General features: G+C 33.1%; 5 protein-coding genes across 8 annotated transcripts in view; 2 read left to right on the forward strand and 3 right to left on the reverse strand.

Annotated features, from left to right (window-relative positions):
• The window catches only part of LOC108906068 (alpha-catulin), a 77,834-nt gene extending 76,557 nt beyond the window's left edge, over window positions 1-1,277 (reverse strand). The window contains exon 1 of the mRNA XM_018709218.1: window positions 1,191-1,277. Coding sequence (XP_018564734.1) covers window positions 1,191-1,277 — 87 coding nt within the window. The remainder of the gene's footprint in view (window positions 1-1,190) is intronic.
• Window positions 1,278-2,927: 1,650 nt separating this feature from the next.
• LOC108906046 (serine/threonine-protein kinase Nek2-like) lies at window positions 2,928-4,427 on the forward strand. Its single transcript, XM_018709186.1, has one exon. The coding sequence runs from the start codon at window positions 2,928-2,930 to the stop codon at window positions 4,425-4,427; it is 1,500 nt and encodes a 499-aa protein (XP_018564702.1).
• A 484-nt stretch (window positions 4,428-4,911) lies between these two features.
• On the reverse strand, window positions 4,912-5,470 carry LOC108906058 (NADH dehydrogenase [ubiquinone] 1 beta subcomplex subunit 1). 2 transcript variants are annotated; one of them, XM_018709199.1, is made up of 2 exons: window positions 5,339-5,470; window positions 4,912-5,200 (listed from the first exon to the last, which is right to left on the reverse strand). In XM_018709199.1, exon 2 carries the CDS (start codon window positions 5,135-5,137, stop codon window positions 4,967-4,969), a length of 171 nt encoding a protein of 56 aa, XP_018564715.1. In that variant the 5' UTR covers window positions 5,138-5,200; window positions 5,339-5,470; the 3' UTR covers window positions 4,912-4,966. The 2 variants fall into 2 exon arrangements, with proteins under 2 accessions (XP_018564715.1, XP_018564717.1); XM_018709201.1 differs by having other exon boundaries at window positions 4,912-5,267.
• A 161-nt stretch (window positions 5,471-5,631) lies between these two features.
• On the forward strand, window positions 5,632-10,724 carry LOC108906070 (WD repeat-containing protein 3). Of its 3 annotated transcripts, none has more exons than XM_018709220.1 (13): window positions 5,632-5,663; window positions 5,722-5,927; window positions 5,991-6,200; window positions 6,275-6,472; window positions 6,778-7,205; window positions 7,262-7,645; window positions 7,924-8,083; window positions 8,173-8,400; window positions 8,454-8,723; window positions 8,832-9,071; window positions 9,158-9,345; window positions 10,185-10,407; window positions 10,517-10,724. In XM_018709220.1, the coding sequence occupies exons 2-13, from the start codon at window positions 5,757-5,759 to the stop codon at window positions 10,679-10,681; spliced, it is 2,865 nt and encodes a 954-aa protein (XP_018564736.1). In that variant the 5' UTR covers window positions 5,632-5,663; window positions 5,722-5,756; the 3' UTR covers window positions 10,682-10,724. The 3 variants fall into 3 exon arrangements, with proteins under 3 accessions (XP_018564736.1, XP_018564738.1, XP_018564735.1); XM_018709222.1 differs by lacking the exon at window positions 5,632-5,663 and having other exon boundaries at window positions 5,671-5,927; window positions 6,778-6,954; window positions 7,006-7,205; XM_018709219.1 differs by lacking the exon at window positions 5,632-5,663 and having other exon boundaries at window positions 5,671-5,927.
• A 2,826-nt stretch (window positions 10,725-13,550) lies between these two features.
• LOC108906047 overlaps window positions 13,551-16,103 on the reverse strand; it is a gene marked incomplete at its 5' end in the record, with an annotated part of 105,008 nt that continues 102,455 nt past the window's right edge. The window contains 2 exons of the mRNA XM_018709187.1: window positions 13,551-15,626; window positions 15,762-15,823. Of these exons, the coding sequence (XP_018564703.1) occupies window positions 15,313-15,626; window positions 15,762-15,823 (376 nt within the window). The remainder of the gene's footprint in view (window positions 15,627-15,761; window positions 15,824-16,103) is intronic.

A 16,103-nucleotide genomic window follows, 5' to 3' on the forward strand; every position in this document is an offset into this window, starting at 1 on the left:
TACTTCTCCAGTACACATAAATATTATTAAAACTTTTTATAAACGCTTTATAACCAATTATCTAATTTATCAAATTGATTACTTCTGCTGCATCATGCACACAGTTTTTGTCTTTGGTTATTACCAAATTATTTGATAGTTTGTGTACTTGATTTTTTTTAAGCAAGAACAAAATTTTGAATATAGAATTAAAAAGCACAATGCAAAATTGTGTTAAAATCCTTCAAACTCGCGAACATCAATGGAAAAAATTGTTAAATACAATTATCAAATATAATAGAAAATAAATTGTATACCTAGATTAGAAGACCTTATAAAATAATAATTATAGGGATCCCGACAAAAAGGAAGCACTTTCATTAACTTAACTCAAATTGTTGAAAATTGGAATTACCATTTATAATTAAAAATTAGACTAGATATTAATAATTTTTAATTTTTAGCCCCCAATTTTTAAGTTATCTTCAACCCTGCGCATTCGCCAAAAATTAGAAAACAAGTCAGATAATTTTTTTCATTCAGGTGATAGCTCATACAGTTCAAAAATAATAGGTATATTTCCTAAATAAAAAAGGCATAAGGAAAGTCGTATTATTTTCACTCAATGATCTGTCGTTAAAGATTTGACTTATATTTCTATAACACCGTGTATATGATAGTTCATGTTATATAGACAAAGTAGAATCGTTATAAAATTTCTAAACAAATATACCGAGGTCGGCAGTTAAGTGTTACAAATATTTAGATGTTAACTTTTTATACCTATATCCTATATTATTTTTCAGTATAGGTATTACATGGCAATCCAAACCTACATACCGAGTGTTGCTTGTACAATGCTTATTCAATGTAATCAATACCTACATTTTCCTTACAAAAACTGTAATCACATGTTTTTAATAAACAAAAAAACATAACCTAGGAAACAGTTCTGTAAAAGTCTAATCTGGCATAAACTGCAACCATTCATAAACCCTATAAAAAGACTTAATACTATGTACGTTGTGCCCCATCTGAAATTGTATACGCAGTGAATGATTATAAAAATCAAACTACTTTTAGGATTAACTATTGCATTCCTAAATGTCAAAGTGCACACCCATTTCCGCAAACTATTATATGTATTTACTAAACTAATACAAGGAAAGGCGAAATAAAGTCTAATTCTAATAAGCAGCTATAGATATTACCTGTTTAATAAGGGGGAGCAGAGTTTGTTCTATACTACGAGTTTTAATCTCTAAACAATCAAAATTTGTGTTACCTACTCCTGCCATTTTCTACACTACTAACATGTTTTATCTTTATTCGCTCAAGGGCTCACAGTATGAAGCTATCCTTGTTTCCAATTAACCTCCTCAACCATTTGAAATACCGAGATGGACGTTGATGCTTAATCAGCTGTTTAAAATAGGCGGCCGCGGTCCTATGCGAGGCATCTGTTAGTGAGTAACGTAACTAAGTTTAATTTCTGTAGTTTCCTTACGTAATGAATAAAAAATTATGTGGAATTTCAAGAATTACGTAAAACAAAAACGAAAGGAAATCTAAACAGATGTGAAATAGTTTGATATTTCATTAAAAATATTTGTATTATGTATTATAAATTCTTCAAAATATTCGCAAATTAATTATTTTTCGTGCATTTATTGTTCCGGGTACTAGGTGTATATATCATTTGTACTCTAACATCCTCTACTACACAAGAAGTTTTTTAAATAAAATGATTTACTTAACAATTCTGTTTTAAATGTGAACTTATAAAATTCAAATAAAATATAGATCCTCCACCTACACGTCTTTTAAAATTTAAAACATGAGTTAAATTCAAAACCATAACGGTATATTCCAGTCAAGGCTACAACAAACTACCTGAGACTTATTTCAACCTATTTAGTAGACCTGACGGCATCCCTAATAGTATCATAACACTGAAAAATGAAAATATCGTGTAAAGTTGAAATTAATGCTTTGTCATATTGTTTTATGTATTTTTTTTTCTTTATTATGTTTTAATCGTTTTTATAACCGCAGATATTACGTGTCCCACTCGCGTTCGCGTTTTCTCTAGATATATTACCAAACCAAGAGCTATTGGATGCTGGAGCTTGATGCAGAACAGTAAAGCAAAGCAGAAAGCAGCACGGTTGAAAATATCTGTTAATCCCTCGACTCCTACTACCTACTACTAGAGCCACAAACCACTAGAACCAACCAATCAGGTAACTATTCACCTGCTGAGATTTACTGGCACTTGAATTAAATTTAAACGGTTCTAAACGCAAACGGGTTCGTAAACAGTAAACACAAACAATTATTGTAGATGTAGTACAAAGTAGAATATTTTTTAATCAACGTTAAAATATAGTGTATAGTAATAATTAGTCATTAAAAGGTAATTAGAGTAAGTACATACATAAAGAAATGTTTATATTTAAGGAACTCAAAATAATTGTTTTCAAATTTATTAGTGTATCTGTTTGTTTTTATCTTAACATAAAATACCAGTTTTGTTTATAATACAGTCTTCAATATTGTACTGTTTCTATCTTTTATATTTCTTAGCGAAAAATTGGGTAAAAGTGCTTGTAAACTATTAAGAAACATTAAAAAATTTAAAAATTAATAATATAANATTAATCATTAAAAGGTAATTAGAGTAAGTACATACATAAAAAAATATATATATTTAAGGAACTTAAAATTATTGTTTCCAAATTTATTATCTTAACAAAAAATACCAATTTTGTTTATAATTATAACTTTGTACCGTTTCTATTTTTCATTTCTTTGCAAAAAGTTGGTTAAAAGTGCTTGTAAACTATTGAGGCATTAAAAAAATGGAAAAATGAATAATATAAATATGCATGTAATTTCTATCTATTATATTCAATTTATACTTACCTAAAACTAAATTTTAATTGCAGATGTCTGCGGACAATTACGACATCCTAAATATTCTTGGACATAGCATCAATTCCTCTTCATATAAAGTTAAAGATAGAAAAACTGGACAAACATTAGCATGGCGAGTTGTTGATTATGAGAATAAAAGTAACTCTAATAAAGAACACATGCTTGATCATATAAAAAAGCAAATTGAAATGTCTCATCCTAATATTATAAAGTTTCACGACATTATCGATCAAGAGGAAAACAAAATTTTATATATAGTGACAGAATACTGTGAAAACGGTTCTATTAAAGATGTGATAGAGACATGCTTAGCGAATAATACTTATTTCAGTGAAGAGTTGGTTTGCAAAATACTGTACCAAATAGCTTTTGCAATAAAAACAGCAGATAATTTCATAGGAAAGCTGTGTATAAAGGAAATCTTTTTAGATGAAGATTTTAATATAAAACTGTTCAATTTCAAATTAAACAACGACATTTTAAAAGAAGCGAAAATGTCCCACCTAGGATTGATATTATATGAAATTTGCACTTTTAAAACCTTCACAAAAAGTACATATGAAATTGAATTAAAGCAAATGGAAAAAATTTATTCACATAGTCTGTTATCTTTAATTACAAGTCTCGTTGAGGATAGAGCTGAACTAAGGAAAAATATAAGTGAAGTATTGTGTCACCCTACAGTTTTACTGAGATCAACACAATGGCTTAAAGAAAATTGTTTCGTCAATAGTCGACAATCTGAAAAATGTATTTCTCTGCAGAAAGACATAAATTATAAAGACGGAAGTAAATTATACACTTTAAAATTGGAAAAACTGAGAAAAAAGGAAGCCTCTTTACAGGTTCGTGAGCAACAACTTAATGAACGGGAATACAAGTTGATGCTAAAAGAAAAGAAAATTGCTTTAATGGATAGAGCTGCCAAAGAAAAACTTCAACAAGCCGAACTGTACCTAAAACGTTGCAGAGAACCAAAATCAGTCAGTAGTGAAAGCTCAAAATCTACTCGGAAAGAGAAAAAAACATATGAAAATTTGGACGCAACTTATGTTAGTTGCGGTGACTCTATTTTGTTGCCTACAAGCTCAAAATTGAACGTAAACAAGATAATAAAGCCAACTTCATTCACAAGGACCCTTTCAGAAAGACGAATCAGATTTAAAGGTCACAGTCCACTGAAAGAAATCGATTTCAATAAAAGAAACACAAGGCAATCGAAGTTGAAGAAAGCATTTTTTCGAAAAAATGATTCTGGGTGGTTGACCTGCTCTGAAGATAATGATAAGTCAAGTATAGAGGGGAATACGAAAGCAAAAAGATGTAATAAAGCAAAACAGTTATTCTCTGACAAAAACACATATCAAAATGACATTTTAATCAGTTCTGACATGCAGTACAAATCCATAACTTGGACAGAAGAAAATAAAAAACATGCATTTGAACTACTGCGGATGATGAACGATGACAAAGAAAATCAGGGTCTTCAAGTTAAACATACCTATTTATAAAAAAAAATACAGAGTAATAATGTTTATCATTGCTTTACTTATTCCGTTAGAAAAAAATTATCACGTTACCTGTTCAGAGTAGGTTGTAAATTATAGGTATTTCACATAAATCAAATATAAGAATTAAAAAATTGTGTTATTTTATTTAAATATATAAAATTAATATTGCAAGCATGAACTAAAATTTGTTTTGGTACTACATGTTTAAAAGAACCATTGTCAACAGGTAAATTTCAAGCTGTTATATCTTCGTAAGTAATCAGATTTCAGTTTATTCCATTAATTGGAATACCCTGTAAAGTTTGACAATGGTATTAGCCCTGTATATATAGTCTACTTAAATATTGGGGCCTGTCATACATGTATGATAATATATTTAATTTATTTTTATTTTTTAAGTATTTAATAAGTATTTAAAAACTGGGTCAATAATTAAATAGAGTTTTTAAAGCAAACTATCTTATGTGGGATATGAAATAAAATATTTCATTTTCACAGCTATTTATTTACAGTAAAACTACATTACTAACGACTTAATTCTATGGCCAACTGGGTGGTTCTCCTTCACGCAATGTTCTGCCATAAAGAGCACTTTTGTCTCTAAATAATGTTAATCTCTCCGTTTCTTTTCTATCCAAGAACCAACCAAACGCAAATCCCATAGCGGGAAGGGCTGCCCAATGAATTCCCTTAGGGATTATAGGGAACATTGTCTCGCTTCAATTTCGCTTTGTACAACTGAGTTCGTGAATAATCAGCGTAAATACTACTCACTACAAAAGTAGGAACCAATATTACTATACAATATCTTTTTATTAAACGGCCAATTCCAATGGCCATCTGAAAATTACGTCACAGTTGTGAGGTTATATTTTCAATTAACTGTAATTAACGCAGGAGGTCGTACTAACCTTGTTCTAGGTATTAGTGATTTTTTTCTTAGTGTTACATATATAATATATCGATTATTAATTTAATTTATGTACTAATTAAACTTCTAAGTAAAACATGACATTAGCAGTACCAAAGCAATGAACATAGAGGATTTAGAGGAAGGACAAAGTGTTCTGTGGCAATGAAAATAGAACTACAACATCATCAGATCCTTAAAACTAGGCAGGAAAGAAAGATCATATCGGTTATCTTGTGCATGATCAGTTCATAAGAACATCACACACCACAGAATATGTTTATAGATGTGTGGTGGACTGTTACTGTCAGCGTCAGTGATTTTAGGTTAAGTTTTTATTTATTTGAATGTGCACGTTTTATTTATTAGGATATGATTTTTTAGAAATGATTAGAGTGATAACTATTTAACTGTTAGAAATGGGCTTAACAAAACAGTATCTACGCTATGTACCAGCCGGAAATTTCAATATTATAGCAAGTCAAAACTGCAATACAGTGTTTGTAACGTTAGATAGCCAAGAGGGAAGGTTTGTTGCTGTTGGCGCTTCTGAGCATATAATAATATGGGATTTAAGACTAGGGGAAAAGGTATTAACAAACAGAAAAACCATTCTGAATAGTGCTAAAACATTTTAAAAAATTTAATTTTAGGCTCAAGTTTTACCGGGGGAAAAAGCAGTTGTTACTACTATTTGTGCTAGTCCCAATAAGCGACACCTTGCAGCAGGTTACTCTGATGGGAACGTTCAAGTATACGATTTAAAATCAGCCGATATTGTTAGTATATTTTCTGGTCACAGGTCTGAAGTAACCACTTTAGCATATGATAATTTTGGTCACAAATTGGCATCTGGGTCAAAGGTTAGTAAGATTTAATTAAACTATATATTATGATATCGTTCTAGTATAATGTACATTTATGCTCTTTTATGTAGGACACTGACATCATTGTTTGGGATACAGTGGCAGAAGTAGGATTATGTAGACTTTCAGGTCACCGAAATGCTATCACAAAAATTGCATTTATGTCTCAACAGTCAGTACTTATATCAGGCTCGAAAGACAGTTTTGTAAAATTTTGGGATTTAGATACACAGCACTGCTTTAGGACATTGGTGGGGCATCAAACTGAAGTAAGACTTTTTGTTGTTTAATATAAAATATATAATTGTTTACACTGGCTTCTTAAATAATGATAACTATGTGCAATGAAAACAACCCCCATGCATGGGCAAATATTTGCCGTCCAATCACAACATTTTTGGGGCCTTAGATAGAACACATTGTTTAGAAACAAGTGTGTGTATGGTGTAGTCTTTTATTATGTACTCTCTTCTATTTAAAACAATGGATTCTATTGAAGGCACTGAAAGTCGGCTGCGATATAACGATGAAAAACCTGCTAGTGGGTGGGGTCTAAAACTTAAGAAATTTCCAGGTTTGGTCTTTAACCCTTATGAAAGATGATCAGTATCTAGTAACCGGCTGTGGAGATGCTGAATTAAGGGTATGGAAACTGTCTCAAAGAGATCTATCAAACGAAAATAAAAACCCTGTCGAGCATTTAGCGACCACCTTAGAATTAACTATTCTAGACGATTCAGATGATCCAACAGTAAGTAGTGCTAATAATTTTGAAAACAAATGTATATTTTGGCCATTTCAGTATCCACTGCAGTGCAATAAAGCAGGCTCTTTGTTGAGAGGAGGAAGGGGTCGAGTTGTATCAATGTTTAGTGACGCAAGTGGACAAGTCATTGGGTGTCATGGTACGGACATGCAAATTGAACTGTTTCAGTTTCTATCAGAAGATGAGGCACGTGTTAGAATGAGAAAGAGGTTGAAAAAAGAAAGAAGAAAGGAAAAGTGAGTAATATTCACATAGTCATTACAATTTAAAAATTTTACGCTTTTCAAAACAGAAAAAATGAGAACATGGAAATTGACCAAAACGACAGTTCCGAAAACGTAAATCTTCAATTAAGTCTAAGAGATGAAGTAAAAAGGCTCACTTCTATTAAACTCTCCAATAAGCCGAAGTCTTTGGATCTAGTTCTCGGTGACGGTGGAGAGTTACGTGTGTCTACAAATCTTTCGAATAATACTGTCGAATTATATTCTCTTCAGACTAACGTAAAAGATGCCGAGCCTAAATTGTTAAGAGCAATAGTAAGTCAGGGACATCACAGTGAAGTGAGAGCAGTAGGTTTCAGCAGCGATAACTTGGCTATCGTTTCTGGGAGTGCCGAGTCTGTGAAAATGTGGAACAGGCCTTCTCAGGCTTGTTTAAGGACAGTTAATACAAGGTACGTGTACATATTTTGTTCTAAAACTATTGCAACCTCTAGTTTTATTATATGGCGATACGGGATATGTCTAGGGTTTAGAAAAATATGGATAGTTTCCACACTCGTTTGACTTTGTGAAGTACTAAAACAGTTTTTTGTGCCAACTCACAATAGTACAAAAATTTAGAGGTGATTCTGATTGTGTATATGACGATTATTAAAAAAGTTATAACTGTTTCAAAAATCTACAAATATTTCCTTTTATCTCTTCACTGTCACTCATGACTTTGTTATAGCTACATTCTGTCTACCATTTTTGTACCTGGCGATCGCCACGTTCTAGTTGGATTAAAAGATGGTAAATTATTGATAGTCGATATAGCAGCAGGCGATATATTGGAGGAGATTCCCGCACATTCACAAGAGCTGTGGTCAGTTTGCCTGCAGCCTGATTTGGTAAGATTTTCTCATATTTACCGTTTCCAAACTACCATTATTAATTTTTGTTAAAACAACTAGTGATAATACTTTTTTTCGTATACCAGAGGGGCTGTGTGACTGGAGGAGGGGACAAAACCGTAAAATTTTGGCAGTTCGAATTGGTAGTTGACGAAAAAAGTGAATCAAAAGCTAAAATACTATCCTTAATACATACCAGGACCCTTAAACTCGAAGACAGTGTCCTATGTGTTAAAATTTCACCGAACGGCAAATTTATTGCTGTTGCTCTTCTGGACTCTACTGTTAAAATATTTTTCCTTGACACTTTTAAGGTAATTTGTAATTCTTAAAAAACAAGCACAAACAATTAACAGTTTTTGTTTAGTTTTATCTCTCTTTGTACGGTCATAAACTGCCGGTGTTGTGCATGGACATATCTTCAGACTCGACCTTGATAGCTACGGGCTCGGCTGACAGAAATCTGAAAATATGGGGGATGGATTTCGGCGACTGCCATAAAAGCATATTTGCACACGACGATTCCATTACAGGCCTTCAGTTCGTGCCCAAGACCCATTACTTTTTCACTTGTGGGAAGGACGGGAAAGTTAAAGAGTGGGATGGCGACACGTACGATAAAATAGTTACATTGCAGGTACTGTTTAATTCTACTAATCAACGTTTTAAGAAAAGTGTAAAGATTTTTGTCGTAAATGTATTAATTTAACTTTTATAACAGATTTAATCAGTTTTTTACTTCTAGGGCCATGCTGGTGAGGCTTGGTCCTTGGCGGTAAGTCCAAACGGACAATTTGTGGTGTCCTGCGGTGCAGACCGCGTATTAAGGTTGTACGAAAAATCTGACCAAGTGTTAGTTTTGGAAGACGAACAGGAGGAAGAAAGAGAGCAAAATGAGGCTTTGGCGACTGGCGAGCAGACTGTAATACCTGGTCAACCAGGGTTAAACCTACCGTCAAAGAAGACTGTAGGAAGCGAAAAAGCGGTATGAGCATTTTTAGTATTAAATGGTTTTATCTCATGAATTTATAATGTTCCGACACCTTTCATTACTGCATTCTTGTTTTCTAGGCTGAAAGTATATTGGAATGTTTGGAAATATGTGAAAAGTATAGAGAACAACTCGCAGAGCATCAAGCTTTGCAAGCAGCATCCGCACAACCACTGCCGACACCAATTCCACCACCTTTGATGATAGCTTTGAGTGTGTCCACACCCGATGATTTTCTTTTGGAGACTATTAAGAGAATCAGACCGAGGTAATAAATTGATCATTAAAATATTTTTTTTTTTTAAGTGAAAATCATTGATATCTTGATTTCTTTGAGAGATACAAGGTGTTTTACATTTTTGGTTGCTTTTTGTGATAAGAACCTTTTTATTTACTCTACTATTACTATACTATAATTTTCCAAATGACATGATTTTTTCTGGTTGTATGTGCTTGCTGATCAGTATTGACTGTTGTTGCCCTTTTCCATATCCTCTGGGTTTTTAGTTACAACTCAAACTTACATGTTGTACCAAATATCCTTTATTTCACACAATTTTTATAGACACAGGTTACAACATTAACAATTCACAACAACTTAACCTCAAAAATGACTATATCTTTTTCTTTGTTTCACAAACTTTCCATGGGTTTCTAAGACCAGTATAGAACAATTTTGAGAACATGATAAAAAGAAACGGGACATATTCTTGAAACATCATGAAACAAATGTATAAACAAAGCACACTAGGCCGAAAAGTGAAACACCTTATATTTTTTCAGTATTTGAAATCTGCCTCAAATTCCTTTTCTCTGCTTCAATACCAAAATAGTAGGCAGTAGAGGTGTCAAACCACAATTATTACTACCTCTTAATCTGCTAAAATAATTAGTTGTTCTCCACATGGAATTTATATTGTGCCCTTCATTTCGTATAGTGTTTTGTTAACATGTTCTGTTGCTACAAGTTCCTATTTCTATCTTTGCTTATCGTATACAAAAAGAGTGATGACTGAGGCTGCATGGTTTTATTTCTTGAAACCCATTCGTGTCAGTAGATATCACAAGCATACAAGAGAAAGACGTGCTATTATTTTTTATTTTTAGCGATCTAGAAGAAGCTCTTCTGATTTTACCTTTTTCTTCGGTATGTGAGGTGTTACAAACTCTGCCAGCTTTAATAGCCAGGGGGGATCATACAGAGCTCGTCTGTAAAATATCGATGTTCCTGTTGAAGTTACATCACGCTCCCATCGTGGCTAATCACACTCTGCTGCTTACTTTACAGAAATTACAGAAATTAGCCAAGGAAAAAGTGGAACAATTAAGAGTAAGCGTTAATTGAGCTGTTTACTAGATATTTTAAATATATTTATTATTTTCATTAGTCTAATAAACGTACTCATAAATCTTGAATAAAATCGTCATTGTTCTTTTAGGACTTGATCGGTTACAACTATTACGGAATGCAGTTTCTTCAGAAAGAAATAGAAGATGCTCAAGGTGTACAGTTTTTTAGGGACGCAACTAGAGAGAAAAATAAGAAGGATAAGAAAAGGAAACATTTAGAACGGGTCAAAAGGTCTATAATGGTATTGAGTTAATTTTGTTACAAGGTAACTTGAATAAATTATTTTTATCAATGATGACGATGGTTTGAATTGAACAATAAATCCACAAATTCCAGCTACGGTCAAAACAGAGGGCTCAAGCTATATATACAGGGTGTTTTTTAAGTTGGAAGTTTTCATTTTAATACGACAATTCAAAATGTAGGAATGTATTTCAAGTAATATTTTCTCAAAAAACTCAAACATAATGAAAATAAAAAATTAAGTAATTTTTTCATTTATGCAGGGCGTAAAATTAAGTGGGGTCAGTTTTTTAGGCTTAATAGCAGTAGTAGTTCTCCAGAATATTAATCTAAAATAATTTTTTTTACTATATAATTCTTGTCTACACCGCTACTGGGCTTTTCCCAAACTCGGTCGTACTGTTTGAAATTGAGTCGCAGAGAGCAAAGCTGCAATGAAAAATAAATTTGAAAAGAGAGTTTGCTTTTCTACGACTTTGTAGCATATTTTAAAGTCACCACATTTTTTTTATGACCATGCGGACACAGAGGAACATTAAAAAAATTTTGTTTTTAAAGAAGAATTTTTTGCCCGAGTAGTTTCAAAATAGGCGTATGTTACTAATTGTAAGTAAAATTTATTTATCTTTTAAAATATTTACTTTTGCTATCTATAAAATGCACACAATGAAAGACAAATAAAAATACTTGTAAACCTAACATTTGAAATATTTTCAATTGAAATTTTTATTAAAAAGTATTTGTAACTATTTTTTTGTTGCACTGTTTAGTTTGTGCCTCTCGGTGTCAATGACCTTTGACATTGACCTACTTTACATATTAATCCACCTGATGTGATATAACAATATTTTAGCGGCCAATAATAAATCAACCAAGGTTAATTCGGTGAAACGAAAGTGGCTGAATATGTCACTGATACTAGACACTAGACACCTTGTCAGCGTGACGTTGGTGAGACACCTACACACAAAGCGTGTAGCGAAGAGCTCGTTTGTTAATGGTCTTCACCAATTACGAAAAAAGGCTATTTTCACAACAAATTTCGAGAAAACAAACGTACACGGTCCGGCTATTAAGTTTTAAGACTGATTTTATGCAGTAATGCGTGACGCTATTTATGTACAGTCAGCGGAACTACGTAGTAGGAAGACTTCTAAGCAACCGAACAAAATTTCATCAGTATGTTTTTGATAGTTGTCATGGAAACACACATTGAACAGCATACCGCAATCAAGTTCTGTTTTAAAGGTGGTAAAACAACCAACTGTTACAAACGGCACACAGTGAGGAGTGTGTATCATGTCCGATTATGTTTTTGTGGTTTGGGAGGTTTTGTGATGGCAGCATGCACAATGATAAGTCGAACGAACGAAAACAGTGAGGCCGCTAAAGTCTGATAGTTGATCTATTGTACATGGTCTATCAACATTCTGAGGGTTTATCGATAATTAGACTTCAGCGCAGAGTGTACAGCTTTGATGTTTTCATTCGTCTGGTTTGTATGGGGATGCCTCCTCTCATCATCGTGCACGCTATCTCGGTCAACAGAAACACAGTCGGTTCGATAAATAATTTTTAACCAACTCACTGACATTACTTTCCGGACAAACCCTGTAGGTATAAGTTTAGGTTCTAGACAGTTGTATAATAGTGCAATCAATAGGTAGAAGAGCTTACAAAAAAATTGAGGCTGTCGTAAACGTCAAATTTTGGTTTATCTCGTCGAGCTACTCCTAATTAAGTGCAAAAGAATTTTTGTACGTGATCCAGAACTCGAGATAATGAAGATTTTGAAAGTAAGAGCGCTTTTGAATGTGCAAATTCAGTTTTCAGAGCGGCCGAGTAGCGTTACCACTACTTCGCGGCCCGCTACAGTTATCTCGCGCCGAATGCTTCGGTTTGACGCACAATTAAAAATGCAGAAGTGGCTAAAATGAACCACAGTACTTTTTTTGTTGAAAATATGTCTTCAATTTCAATCTCTGTAAGAATGGACGTTGTAGCATTTAAATAGCGCAATGTGGAATTTTTTGAAAAAAAAAATTATCTCGGTTCCAGAAGGTCGTAGAGAGCAACGCTTTTTTTTTTAATTTGGATGAAAATGCCAGCAATCGATTCCTGTAATAGGCATTATCGAGAAATGAAAATCGAAAGATATTAAAGAAAAACGTGAGCAAAAAATTTTTACTTTTTTCAGTCATTGGTCACTTGAAATGAATAAAATCGTTATCACTCTTTTTTACCATGAAAGTACAAGTCTTAAGGAAAAAAATGAGCCCTGATTCGTTTCTTTACGACTATTCGTCGAGCAAGAAGAGCCGATTTTCGAGATGACCTTTTTTTCGAAAAATCGTTATAACTCGAAAAATTTTTAATATTTTTTAATTTTAAAAAAAGGTACTTTTTTGCTTGCCGAGGGCTACATTTACAGCAAGTAACAAGTTTCAAAATCTTAATTTGCAGGAGATACAGCAAAAACAAAAAAAGTCGATTTTTGACGGTTTTTTCGATATATCTCGAAAAGTAATATAGCAATCGATATATTTAAAAATACAAATTGATAGGTTTTTTTAATAGCTACAACTTTCTCATTTAACTTTCTTCGAGTGGAGTTCAAGTTTTTTTTTATTAGCGAAAAACCGTTTTTTTTTACTTTTATGAATTTTTTAGGTTACCTTCGCCGTTTATGCGCCGCAGGAAAAATACACTACCTTTCTTAGGATTTTTTTTCCTATATCACCATATTTTTTGCTTCCAGATGGTATTTTTCATAAATCTAACATAAGGCTTGTGACAGATTGATTGGACTATAAGGCGGGGAATTTTGAAGAAAAGGTCCAAAATTAAGAGGTGGTTTAGCGTAATATTTTATTATCGTTTTTAATTTATTACATATGTGAAAATAATAAACAAATAAGTATTCTAACATTTGTTCATCAAAATTATATACATATATTTAGACAGGAATAAAAATTGATGCCAAATTAAAACCTACACCGCCGCTGCGGTGTAGAAATAAACGCTTACAAAAAAAAATAACTATTAATATATTAATAATATTAATACTTGTAGTCTGATAACGCACGTCCGTGCGACGCATACGAAAGTTCCGGTTACAATTGATACTTTTATAAATTAAAATACTCGAGTGGGACTTTGGTGTGCGTTGCACGGAAAGTACTTGGGCTTTGGTTTGGAGCGTAAACAACTTTACATTTCATAACTGGCAAACAGATATTGGCCAAATACCAAAGTGACAAACGTCGGGCGGATGGGAGGAGAAATAAATAGGCTATGTTAGAATACTCGAATAATTTAAAAAATAATAATAATAAAGGTAAAAGACATTTGCGACTTTGGTACGTAGAACATGGTTTTCTAAAAAATACAAAATGTTATTTTAATAAATTAGGAACCAAGTGCTTATAAATATTTAAATTACTAAATTACATTACATTATTGCCAATAATAGAGAATGGCGGGACATTCATTATTGGAATAAGATTATCGAATATCTACATTTATACAACAGAATGCAATATTGGGTTATCGACAACATGTGCTTAAAATCACGAAATACACGGTTTCCGTCCATCAACGACTTCTGCGGTGGTTTTAAGAGCAAGCGCCGATAAAGGATCAAGAACGAAATAACAAGTTAACAATAACAAAACGTTAGCGAGGCTTTCATCAACGGCTACATCCAGGAATGTAATTATATTTTTAACACAAAGTAAAATGATAATTTAAAAACCATCGATCTGCGAAAGATTTCAGAACGTACGCGAGTGCCTGATGGACCATTTTCAATGGTATTCCGATATTTTGGTTGCTTACTTAATGGTTTCCGAAACGTGCTCAAATTAATAAAAAAACGGCTAAAAATCCTTGATACAACAGCAGTAACGGTTACATATACATATATATCGATTACAGCGATGACTAGTTTAATAAGCGGCGGTGGACTCGAATCTCTCCAAAAGTTTTGCTATCCCTCCGAATCATAATCACGGCAGCAACGGAAATATCCAGAATGACTGCAAAAATGGCCTGTTCTGTTCTGTACGACTGCATTTATTTAAAATACCTCCGAGGAGGTACGTATTTACAAAAAAATGTTAAATAACTTATATAACTTAGTTCAGACTTACATATATCAGACTTGCTGTACAATTAACACTGTCTTGAATACAGTTTTTGCTCACTACGAGAATACAAATAATCATAGCTAGCTTGGAGTGACGAATTGGTACCTACTGCAAAACGGCATTTGCATAAATTCATTAAAAGACCGTAGTAGCTGATTAGACAGTTTTCAATCAGATACTAAAAAATAAATAAAATTTGTTAATGTTACAGTATTTAACATTATTTTTATTTATATAAATTTGTTGCCAAAACATTGACATTAATAGGTTGCAGAATATAAAGCTGCATTGGTGTATATAAAAAATAAAATAAGTTAATAGCGAAGCTGCATATAACAAAGTGCTACTCACTTCATTTAATATATAGGTTTATACAGGGTATAAATTTAGTTCTCACTGTTAATTCACTAAATACAGTTTTACACAATTAAAGCCGACATCACTATCAATTTAAATAGCAGTTTTCAAGTTTGCTAGCTATGCACTACACACATCATGGTTCGTTGGACGCTGGCAGCAGGGTGGTCACCTGGTGGAGCTCCACCTTACTGCTCTGCTTCATGTCCCCCCTGTCTTGGACTCGTATGGGGAGATCGATGGGTGGATTCGTTCGCCACCTGGTACCGAAAGTTGGAGTGTTGACAGAAGCTGTTCGACTATCTACACAATCTGTACCAGTCCTGGTCGCCTTAGTGCGACGCTTGTAGTGCAGATACACTACGACACACAATATCACTACTGAAAACACAGCTACAGTGGCTCCACCCGCTATACTCGCTGTCTCTAACATAAATCTTCGTTGTGATGCTGCAAAAAAAATTAGAACAAAATAGAACAATTCTTTTCCCTTCATCTACTAAATTTAGAGTTTTATTAAGCAAAGAAATAACTATTAAAAATGCATTAACGAGAGAAATTCAAATTTTTCAACTCCATACTTACGTAAATATGATCCATCTAAATCTTTATATTCACATCTGGGCCCCATGAAACCTTCTGCGCATCTGGAAAAAAAAAGCATATTGAGATATCTGGCGACAACAAAACTGAAAAGCGGTTTGTAAGCGGTGGAAAGAAAAGCATGATTAGCACCATACCAACTCAGGAACAATAATGACTAGAGAGGTAGTCCCTATTCCAGGATTATAGAAACAACTCTGGGGATGGTATTCGACAAGGTGGTTTCAAGGTTTCCCTTCCACAAGCCATTCGAGACTTGAATAGAGGATCAGAGCAAATGAGAGGAAAAGTTTGATACCCTGGAAAGATGCTTGGTATAGTTTA

This window comes from Anoplophora glabripennis, unplaced genomic scaffold (genome assembly GCF_000390285.2).
Source record: "Anoplophora glabripennis isolate ALB-LARVAE unplaced genomic scaffold, Agla_2.0 scaffold55, whole genome shotgun sequence".
Classification (NCBI taxonomy): Eukaryota; Metazoa; Arthropoda; class Insecta; order Coleoptera; family Cerambycidae; genus Anoplophora; species Anoplophora glabripennis.

What these genes read in the sequence shown, in the direction of transcription:
- LOC108906070 (XM_018709220.1), top strand. Translation starts at nt 5,757, where the DNA reads ATGGGCTTAACAAAACAGTATCTACGCTATGTACCAGCCGGAAATTTC. An exon ending in ATTTAAGACTAGGGGAAAAG is followed by an intron (nt 5,928 to 5,990) that starts GTATTAACAAAC and finishes ATTTAATTTTAG; the next exon opens with GCTCAAGTTTTACCGGGGGA. An exon ending in TTTGCCTGCAGCCTGATTTG is followed by an intron (nt 8,084 to 8,172) that starts GTAAGATTTTCT and finishes TTCGTATACCAG; the next exon opens with AGGGGCTGTGTGACTGGAGG.
- LOC108906046 (XM_018709186.1), top strand. Translation starts at nt 2,928, where the DNA reads ATGTCTGCGGACAATTACGACATCCTAAATATTCTTGGACATAGCATC.
- LOC108906058 (XM_018709199.1), bottom strand. Translation starts at nt 5,137, where the DNA reads ATGTTCCCTATAATCCCTAAGGGAATTCATTGGGCAGCCCTTCCCGCT.